Here is an 11,568-nt window from a genome sequence, read left to right on the forward strand (position 1 = left end):
ACTATGTATGCTGACAGCTTGCTAGACTTTCTGTGGTGTTCGTCTTCCAGTATGTACAAAGTTGAATCATTATGTTGAATACCTGAAAACTAACATATGTCAATTACACCTTGACAACATTTACATAAAAAATAAAATATACTAAATTTTAAAAAAAGATTGAAAGCACTGTTGTATATTTCTGGGTCAGCTGAAAACTCATCAGGAAACTCTCGGGCCCTCCTCAGAGAAGCCCTAATTTGATGCAGCCTGTACTTGACCACAAATGGAAAGTTTTAATCTGCTTACCTCCAAGTCCTTCAGAATTATCCTCAAGAGTTTCCTTTTAAAAATTAGGAAAATTCTGTGACTTAGAGCAATTTAATCCAACTCAATTCAGTGAAGATGTGTGGCTCTTTGTACCTTCAAGTATGCCCCAGTCTGTACCTACTAGGTTCGCTAGACCCATTCTCCACCTCTGGATCCTTTTAGGTAACTCCCTAAGCTCCAGCTCTGACCTTCCCCCAAACCCATTCTCCCAGTATCTTGACGATATTTCCATTTGGGTATCTCCCTATCAGACTACTATATACCAGACAAACTGCATCACGAGTTCTATTATCTCCGGAGCTGAACTCTGCACCACTTTATCTCTGTCACCTGTTAGGGAGTTGCCTTCCACTCCTTTCTCCCCCTTTATCTATCATACCCAACTGGTCCACACATTTCTTTATAAATACTTATTTTAAACGTAAATCGGATTCCCTTTCAGTTTCACTTATACAGCTTCAACTTATCAGCACCCTCCTCCCACCCACTGATAACGGAAGAAAAGGCAGAGGTAGGAAACCTTGTCCCCAAAATGTTTTAACAACTGATAAACAGAGATATGAATAAAGTCAATTTGAAATGAAAACACATTAAAACAGAACTTCTTAAATTAAAGGCCACCAAAGGAAAAAAGAACCAAGCTAAAAGGAAGGCTATCTGGGACATCTCAGAAATGTCAGAGGTCTATCTTTTGTGGCCCAGTTTTATTCCAAAAGAAATACAGATAAGACATAATACCCATTCCTGGATTTTTGCTTTGTGAGATGACTTTAAAAGAAACAGAAATTATGTGTTGAGTCTTTATGATGGGCCACTTTTACATTTTTTTAATACTCCTATAAAAATTCCATTATTCACCATATTTTACAAATGAAGAAACAGTAAAAGAGATTAAGCAACATGGTGGTCACACAGCAGATCTGTGGCAGGGCTGAGTTCAAATCCTGCTCTCTCTCAAGCCCACCATTTCTACAATTTATCGAGTGCTACATACATATTCATTCAATGCATTTTTGCCATTATTAATAACTTGCTTGACTTGAAATAGGTTTCAACAGAAATCAGCATCAACAAAAGAGTTCAGGGCGCCTGGGTGGCTCAGTGGGTTAAGCCGCTGACTTCGGCTCAGGTCATGATCTCAGGGTCCTGGGATCGAGTCCCGCATCGGGCTCCCTGCTCAGCGGGGAGCCTGCTTCCTCCTCTCTCTCTCTGCCTGCCTCTCTGCCTATTTGTGATCTCTCTCTGTCAAATAAATAAATAAATAATATTTAAAAACAAAACAAAACAAAAAACAAAAAACAAAAGAGTTCAACAAGTTTGGAAATTAGCTTCAATATGGGATAATAGAGATTTCATTTGCTTTTCTTCATTTTCCAATCTAAGGTCAATGGAAGGGAGTAATTCACTTAGAAGTACAAATGGTGTTACTAGCACTCACTCTCGCCAGTGCAGAAGGAACTCTAGTTAACATTTATAAAGTGGAGGGGGCCCAAGTAAATTTGCCAAAAGGAGGAATATGGAAATTCTGCCCAGAGCCAGAACAATGGACACAGATTTGTCAAAACAAAGAACAGTGAAGTGAGGGAAGGAGCCCTTGTTGTGCTACTCCATGACTATTTTTCCAGTTGCTGGTTTCCTATTCAAACTCTAACAAAGAAAAAGATTAAACAAAAGATTTAACTTTTTACACATTTTATTATCCTTTAGCAGAGGCAAAAACACTACAAACAGCAAGTTACAGCCTTCAAAATCCAAACCAGGGAAAACAATCCCCCATCAGACAACAATCTCCAGTAACAAAGTCACCCACTTCAGTTCTACAAAAGGAACGTTCAAGACTTCATGTGGATCTCTGGTGCAACTTAATGCTCATACAGACTAAATTTACCCCCAGTTACCAAGAGGTTATTACCACCCTGAACTAATCAATAGGTTACAGTGTTACACAATGGTACCTTGGCTTCCATCTTGGCCTTGGGATTTATGTCAATGAGCTACATCTGGACAGCTGGGAAACAACATCAGTAATCAGTCAAGAGGTCAATTAGACTGGAGTTTAAAGTACATAGCTGAAACAACAGGCCTTGAAAAAAGAGCCACAAAGTAAGGACTAGGACACTCGCTATTTAAACACTGTGTGGGCTGCGTTTTTCTTCCTGGATAGCAGCCGGTTTTTCCGTGGTGCTTCTCAGTTACTAGTCTATAGGTGTCAAGGACCACCTAAGTACTCTGAAAAGCCTTTTGTGCCCTTGCATTTTTAATATGGTATTTTTTCCCCCTGGTAAGCCAGAAGCACTTCCTAGCCATTACGGTATTGCCGCAGTCAGCCAAAGACATTAAGAGGGCTTCCACTCCCACTCTATGCAACTCCCCCAGCCCCCCCACCCCCGCCCACCCCAACATGCACACACTCGGTGGCACACCCGTGCAGCCACGGCAAGAAAGCTTCTAAGTAAACCGAGAACACGAATCCACAGATCCAACTCCCATTTCTAGTTACTCAAGCATGCATTAAGGGCGTGCCAATTTTATACAAGGATTCTGTTTTCAAACTCTTTTTAGAAACTACTCGTTTTTATCTGTACTTTCCATCGATTTAGGGAAGCGCTGCGTAAGGCAGACTGTAGCCTCCTGTCACTTCGTGGTTGGATTTTAAGGGCTCACTCAAGGCTTGGTGCTAACGTTCAAGTCCCCGTCACATCCTGACAGGTATTTAAACTCTAACGACTACAGAGTCTCTTGGACGTTCCAATTTGAGTTGATCTTTGAGGGGCTTGAGTGTTTGTATTAGAAAAGGGAGGTGGGAGTGGAAGGCCAGTTTGCACAGATCTGTGTTTACTCAAGAGGCTAGCCTCAGTGGGCGTTCTGGACGCGTGCAGAGAGCCAGCAAAATAAATCCGACCTGGGTGGGGAGCGGTGAGGGAAGCACCTCGCGATTAACTGAGCTCGGCGGGTAACTGCTGTGCAGCAGCCTACTCCCTTGTGCCCAAGCAGGTGCCGGCTGTCCGGCCAAGAGCACCTTCCCCCGCTGGTAAGCCCTAGCTCCTGGCGGGTCGTTCGCCTGGGAACCCCATCCCTGGGCTCTACACCTAGGCTTCGGGAACAAGCAGCGACCGGCGGAGGGGCCGGGGTCGGGGGACGAGGGATAGGGAGGCGGGAGGTGCTGCAGGGCCCGCTTGTTGCTGTCTTCGCCTCCTGAAATCCTGGGTCACCTTCCGACTGGTCATTTTTCCCGTGGCGTGGACTGCCCAGGTCCGGGCGTTTCCCTGCAGCAGCACCATTCGGGCGCGGGCTCCTGAAATCCCACCTCGCCCTCCCCAGAAGCGGGCGCGCAAGCCGAGCTCCCCCGGCACTTACACGTGGCCACAGCGGGTCCGGACAGGCTGGTGCAACACCTCGAGGCACACAGAACAGTCGAAGGACGTGACGGGCAGCTCGGGGTCCCCCTTGCGCTCCAGGGCCCGCGGGGCGGCCGAGGCGGGGGCGGATTTGCCGCTATCGCTGCTCAGCACGGAGCCCATCGCTGCGCTTCTCGCCCAGACAGCTGCCAAGAGCTCAGTGCCTGCTGCCGGTTGTTTTGTTGTCCTGCGGTAGAGGAAGGAAGTCCCGGCCCAGCTGTGATCGCCGCCTCCCAGCGCGTCCAGCTAGAGCAGCCTAGCAGCAGCCTCAGCCCCGGCGCCCAACCTCCGTCTAGGGCAGACGAGTGCGCCGCCTCGCCTGGAACTGGCTTTCGCCGGCTGCCTCGGCAGAGACGTGCAGGCGGAGGCGGCAGCCGCACCGTGCGCGATGCGACAGCCCGGGCTCCTGGGAGAATTGAAACCTGAAACCTCAACTGCGGAGCCAGGGACCTGGGCCGGGCGTGAACCTTCCGGGCGTTCTCATACATCCTCCTTACCCATTCTTGCAAGTTCGAGGGAATGTGGGTCTGGTCGTGCTTTATGGGAACCAGAACCCGCTGGTAAGGTGATGATCCTGTCCGCCCTACACTGTTGTAATCATAAAAGGCAACGAAGACCAACTATGACGGGTGCGTCTCCTAAGACTGTGCTAACCAGGACTTGAACATCGGATCAATCAATACTCCATTAATGGAGAGGTAGCATGGGGCAGTGAAAAGGGTTCTGGAGACCCAGATTCGAAGCTCAACTCCGGGACAAGGAATCTAGTGCTAAATTCCAGTTTCCTCAGCTCACGGTATCCTGCTGTTGCTCCGATTCCCTGCCCCAACCTCTTTTAGACATGACCAAATATATCATTTATTAAGTCACACATTTGGGCGCCTGGGTGGCTCAGTCCGCTAAGCGTCTGCCTACTGCTTGGTCACGATCTCCGGGTCCTGGGATAGAGCCCTGCTTAAGGCTCCCTGCTCAGCGGGGAGTCCACTTCTCCCTCTTTTGCCCCCCTCCCTCTACTCCTCCCCCTCTGCTCTCTCTCTCTCAAATACATAAATAAATAAATAAAATCTTTGGGGGAAAAAGTCCCATAAAGCATTTAATAAGATTTCTTTAGTACCCGCTGCATGCCAGTAATGGGAACACAGTTCCTGACAAGGAGACAAAATCACAGTTCTCACAGAACTTACTTTAAAAAAACAAAAGCAAAAGCATTTCTTTTGAGATACAGATTCATACACTTATCATTTATACATAACACATATAATGTAATACATGTAATTATGTAACATACATATACATAAATATACATATACATATGTGTAATATGTGGTCCACACTATACATCATGCAGTAATACATGTAATATGTAACAATCCCATAAACTTTACCCGTTTTTCCCCAGATGTTACTTTTAATAAGATAAAAGTAATCAACAGATAAACAAATGAACAAGATCATTTCACATGATAAGAGCCATGAAGAAGGTAAAACAGGGTGGGAATGGGGAGGATAAAAAGGTCAGAGAATACTTTTTGGATAAGGCAACATTTGAGCAGTCATGAATAATGAAAAGGAGTCAGCCATTAAGAGATGTTGGAAAAAGCTTACTAAGCACTGGGACCAGTGAGTGAGCAAGGAACAAAGAACAGAAAGAAGCCATGTAGAGACAGAGCACAGGACCAGTACGGTAGAATGGGATCCCTTAAGATAGGAGAATGGCCTGATTATATTCGATCTCATAGGTCAGGACCAAGAGTTTGGATTTTATTTCAAAACCATGATTTCATTTACTGTGACTGTTCTGTGGTTTCAAAAAGCTAAGAATGGAAGCAGAGAAACCAATCAGAGGCGACTGAGTTAGCCCAAGTGAGGATGTTTCGAACCAAGGGGTTATCTGGGTCGAAGGCGAGAGATGGACAGATTTGGGATACATTTATGAGAAAGATGCAAAGGGGCTTACAAATGAATTGGATGTAGAGGTGAAGGGAAAATAGCCATCCCTATTTTTAAAGATTGATTTTATTTATTTATTTATGAGAGAGGGAGAGTGCATGCATGAGTGCAGAGGGATGGAGGAACAGAGGGGAACAGAGAGGGATGCCCCACCATTCCTATCTTTAAAAGAAAAACAGGGGCACCTGGGTGGCTCAGTTGCTCTAGCGCTCAACTCTTGCTTTTGGTTCAGGTGAGATGGAGGGTAGTGAGATCTCAGGGTAGTGAGATGGAGCCCCACACTGGGCTCCATGCTGTGTGTGGAGCCTGCTTAAGATTCTTTCTTTTTCCTCTGCCCCTCCCCCACACTCATGTATGCATACACTCACACATGATCTCTTTCCCTATAAAATAAATAAAATCTTAAAAAGAAAGAAATAAAAAGAAGCCCCTCCTTTTCTTAAAAAGAAAGAAATAAAAAGAGCTGTCCCTCAGCTCCTGCCCAATGTCCTCTTGAAGACCAAATTTCTTGACCTGCTTCTCCACCATCTGTGTCTCCATTTCTTAATTATCCTCTCTTTATCTAGTCTAGCCTGGGTTCTGAACCAACCACACCACTTCCCTCTGTCTAAAAGCTGCTTCATTACCAGTGTCACCAGTGGCCTTCTTGTGGCTGAAGCCAAAGAATCTTTTTAATCTTTTTCTTCTGTGACCTTTCAGCTACATTTGTTGGTATAGAGCACTCCCTCCTTGTAGAAACTCTTTGGCTTTCCTTCTTTCTTTCTGGCTTTTCTTCTTCATCTCCTTTGCTGGCCTCTTCTTCTCCATGGAAAAGCTAAGTGCTAGGGGTCCTAGGATTCTGTCTTAGGACCTTTTCTCATTCCTTGCTCCCTCCCGAATCTCAAAACTTACATAGATTCTGTTACCATCTTGGTTCCAAAAACTCCCAAGTCTTTATCTCTTCTCTGGCCACTCAAATGCCCAACTGCTTGCTTGACATAACCACCTGGTTGCTTTAGGCACCTTCATTCAACCTGTCCAATAATGAACTCATTGTAGTAAACTCCCACCTGCCCTACTTCCAGTTGTTTATCCCTCTCTTAGTAAATGGTGCTATGATCCAGCGGTAGCTCAATCCAGATGCCTGGGCGCCATCTTGATTTTTTCCCCTTCCTCATTCACATTGAATCAGTAACAGTCACAATCACAATTCTGCCTCCAGTGTGTCTCTCTGTAGCTCTTGAATGAGTTCTCTAACCCCATGGTAACCACATACTTTAAATCATTGCATTCTCTTTGCGGCCTGTTGCAATAGTTTCTATCTGCTACACCTGCTTCCACTTCCACATGCCATTGTCCAATCTATTATGCACATTGTAACTAAAGTGATCTTTTGAAAAGCAAAATTCATCCCATACTTAAAGCTTTTAGTGGTTCTCCATAACCCTTAGAATTAAATTCCAGATCGTTAATACGATCTACAAAGTCCTGTGTGATCTCTCTTTCAATAAATATAATAAAGATGTCTTTGGTGGTAGGGAAATTCAACGAAAACTGCCTGAATCAATAAGGATATTATCGAAGGTAAATTAGTCCAGAGGTGAGCATTTCCAGAGTTGGCTCAGTAGTTCAGTGATGTCCTCAAGGGTCCAGCTTCTTGCCATCGCTGGTGTATCAGCATTGCCTTCCTCAGGGTAGAAAGACTGCAAGAGCAGTCCCAACTATCACATCTACACAAAACAATCTCCAAGACCAGAAGGGAAAGATGGGGATTCTCCTTCTACCTCTGTCCTTTTAGATGGGAGGAAAGTGTTTCCTAGAGGCATTCTTTTGCAGATTTTGCCTTAAATCTCACTGATCCAGATTGGGTCCCATGATCATCCTTACACCAATCACTAGCAAAAGACTGAAATTCTATCTGAACAATACAACTGAAAGTTCCTTGACCAAGAAAGATGAGGATAGGGTAATTGGATATGCTAATAATAAGGCTTCCCCAAATAACCATTTTTGGCCCCATCTGCTATCACTCTCTCCCTTATTCTCCATGGTCCTAAATTTTCCTACTTCTTTCAGTTCCTTGAGTAACTAAGTCCTCTTTGACCTCTTTGGCCTTTACACATGTTTTTTTGTTCTGCCTGAACACTTCCTGCCAATACCCACCACTTTCAACTTCCTCTAGGTCAAAATTCAGGTCTTAGTTTAGTGACAAGACCACATCCATCTCATATTATTGATTTTCTCATTGTCTGCTGCATTTGCCTTCCTATTTATCTTGCTGGAGATACCTCTAACTACTTCATGAGTTAGAGATAATGGGTGTAAAGTAACTTACATGTAGGAGGTGACATATATATTTATACATGTAATTTATACAAATCTCAAAGGTAGATATTATTGTTCCCATTTTATAGGCTCAGAGAATTTAACTTAGCAAAGGCCACATAGTAAATTATGGAAAAACGATGTTTTAATTCTAGATCTTCTTTTATTTTCAAATTCATGTGCTTGCAGTGCCTGGGTGGCTCAGTCGGCTAAGCGTCGCACTCTTGATTTTGGCTCAGGTAGGGATCGCAGAGTGGTGGGATCCAGCTCCATGTAAGGCTCCCACTCTGGGCTCAGTGGGGAATCTGCTCTTCTCCCTCTCATTCTGTCCCTCCCCGCTGCTTACACCAATGCATTTGTGGTTCTTTCTCTCCCTGTCTAAAATAAATGAGTAAATCTTTTTAAAAATAAAAAATAAATAAAATAAAATAAAATCCATGTGCTTTTAACTAAGGAGCTTGTGTAGGGAATAGAAGCACTAAGAATCTTAGAAAAGAATAAGACAAAATTAAATAAAATAAAGCAGAAAAATGGAATATGGGAAGCTAGGTAAAAATGAAATGTCTGATATTATTTATAAGGGTCTTAATAAACTTATGAAGGTAACAATAATAATAATGATGATGATGGCATCAGTGAGAAATAAATTCACAATCCAGATTCTAAGTCCTAGAAAGCATCAGTATAAATCAGTATAAAGGAAATTTCAAAGCCTTACGATCAACATCTCTGATATTACATGGAGTGGGAAGAAAGACTTGTACTATATGATCTTTTGCGCATTTTGACATTGTATTGTGTATATCCATTGCAATAGATAAAAATTGGCAATCTTTACATACATATGTCCTTTAACTCAATAAATCTACTTCTTGAACCAATGTGTGGACAAACGTGCACAGGAAGGCATAATCAGGAAAGTTCGTTGTAGCACTGTCTATAATACCAAAAATTTGCAACCAACAAGATTTGCATTCATAAAGGAATGATTGAATATATTGTAGTCCATACATGTTGTAGAAGGCAATGTAATTTTTAAAAAGAACAAGCAAAAATTTTATAGAACTTAACTCTATACTAGATATCAATCCAAGTGTTTTATATGTGTTAATTATTTTGTTGATGTTGTTTGTTTTGTTTTGGTGGGCAGCAAGTTTATTGAGAGTACAGTAAAGTACAGATAGTACAAAGCTCCTGAAGAGGGAGGGGACCCAAGAGGGTTGCCCTGTGTTAACTAATATAATCTTCATAATATCCTAGGATATAGGTAACTAATATCCAGATTTCCAAGAAAGAGAGGTAAAGAGAGCTTAAAAACTTGCCTTAGATCACATTTATGGTAAAAAGCAGAGTTGGGAGTCCCACCCAGGAAATCTGGTTCTTCAGGTCTATAAACTTCATCCAGTACTGGCCTTCCTCTATTGTGGATAACATGGAGGTATTTCTAAGACACTGTTAATAAAAATGGATGCTGCTGAAGAAAAGGATGTTATTAAACCAAACAAAAATCAATATAGTGTATACTTCTCATGGAGAAAAAGCATTATATATTTCTCACTGAAGGAAGGCAGCACAGTATATTTTCACGATCCTAGCTTTTTCTCTTGCTCTCCCTTTTCTCCTTGTGCATGCTCTACATTACTGCTTTGGTCTTAGTTCCCTCAGTTGAAAAACACAGATAATGTTTACTTGTAGAATTGTGAAAGGCTGACTGCAATAACATTGAAACCCTCACTCATTGCCTGACAGGCAGTGTTAGTTCTCCCCCTGATGTCATTCATTCTCCAAACATCTGGCAAGAACCTACTATGTGGCAGACTCTGCTGGGGACACTGGGGGCACAATCAGGAGCAAGACTCAGTGAGGTGAACAGCTGTTGTTTTCCACCGCTGAGCTTCTCCTCTTCATCTGTGACAGCAACGCACACTCTTTTTTTGGAAGAAGTTTCCTTCCATCATCTCACGTGACTCTGGTGGGCTTGCCCATCACACAGTCTGCTTTTTACCCCTTATGAGTAGGAGTTCCTGTTGCTGTGATCTACAGTTTCCCTGGTGTCTGTCCTTCCTAAGGATAGTTGTTGACACACGTCCTTTTTATCTCCAAGCTATGCAGCATCTTACCAATACCTCCCTTTGTTCTTGATTAATTTATTCAAAGTTGAGTTTTGTTGCCTGCAACCAAACTCACTGACATATGTGTCCTGTGTCCTAAAGGATTTCCATCACTTAACAGGTAACAGAGAAACAGAATTATATTTATAATTTGGTAAAACCCATGTGTAGACAGAGAAAGAACGATAGTGCAGGCTTATGCCAGAGGAATATAACAAAGGGGAACACTGCAGATAAGGGAACCTGGAATGAAGGAAAGAAAGGCAGAGCATTCTAGAAAGAGGGGACCTGATATGCACAGACAAGAAAGAAAGAAGGAGCGTGCTCTGTTTGAAGGGGGTACAAACATTTCCTTGTTCCTGGAATTTTAAGCACACAGCGGGCGATGGGGACAGAACTGGAGTTCTGGGCACAGGCGAGGTCATGAAAGCTGTATGCAGGTTTAATATTTTCAACTTGCTTTGTGGTGTGGTGGAGCCAATCAGGAACTTAAGTAGAAGAAAGACGTGTCAATACCTGCAATTTTGACAAGTCACTTTGTATATGCCAAGAGTTCTCTGACTTGGGGTGCGTGGGTGGCTCGGTCAGTTAAGCGTTTGCCTTCGGCTCAAGTCATGATCCTGGTGTCCTGGGATGGAGCCCTGCATTGGGCTCCCTGCTCAGCAGGGACTCTGCTTCTCCCTCTGCCTCTGCAGCAACCCCTGCTTGTACTCTGTCTCTCTCTGTACAAATAAATAAATAAAATATTTTAAAAAATAAAATACAAAAAGGAAAAGTCCTCTCACTTAATCCAGCAACAGAATCCCCTGAGTAGCTTATTAAAATGGCCCCATTCCAAGATATTTTAAAACGGTGGGCTGGGGTAAGCTAGAGAAGCTGCACTATTTTTAAGAGGAGGTTCCACACCCAATTTTGGGGCTTGAACTCACAACCTGGAGATCAAGAACTACATGCTCTACAGACTGAGTCAGCCCAGAAGCTGCATTTTTAACAGTCCCCCAGCTGGGTCTAATGCGGGGGTCAATGGATCATTCTTGGAGAAAGAGGATTCCACACGATGGGCAGCATATGCTTCGGGTGACTTTGACAAGATGCAGAGATGTCAGGTTGGAGGAGAGAGTCACTTACATTCATTCCTAATGTAATCTGTCCACGACCACAGCCATGCCTCCTCAATACTGGAGACATTACACTGGTTCATACTCTGGCACTGAAACATCTATACTTCTGAACTCACTGAGACCATTAAAAAACTTCTAATCCATTAACCTGTGGAGAGTAATAAAGATTTATTATATTCTACAGAAATATAAATATCCAAGGAGTGATCTTGAATAGTGTTTAGAAAACCTCCACCATCTGTTGTCTGATGGTAAGATGAGGCATTCTTCTATTCTTCAAGGCAGAAAGATGTCATCATAAATGAAGTTCTATTGAATGAAGGACCCAGGAGTTCAACCAGGGGAGTCAGTCAAGTGCCTGGATCCTCTGCCTTG

The 11,568-nt window shown here is 43.2% G+C and overlaps 1 protein-coding gene across 1 annotated transcript in view; it reads right to left on the reverse strand.

Annotated features, from left to right (window-relative positions):
- RNF125 (ring finger protein 125) overlaps nt 1-4,094 on the reverse strand; it is a 37,444-nt gene extending 33,350 nt beyond the window's left edge. Inside the window, exon 1 of the mRNA XM_044243214.1 lies at nt 3,667-4,094. Coding sequence (XP_044099149.1) covers nt 3,667-3,830 — 164 coding nt within the window. The 5' untranslated portion in view covers nt 3,831-4,094. The remainder of the gene's footprint in view (nt 1-3,666) is intronic.
- Between the last annotated feature and the right edge of the window lie 7,474 nt (nt 4,095-11,568).

Source organism: Neovison vison, chromosome 3, assembly GCF_020171115.1.
Source record: "Neovison vison isolate M4711 chromosome 3, ASM_NN_V1, whole genome shotgun sequence".
NCBI lineage: Eukaryota > Metazoa > Chordata > Mammalia > Carnivora > Mustelidae > Neogale > Neogale vison.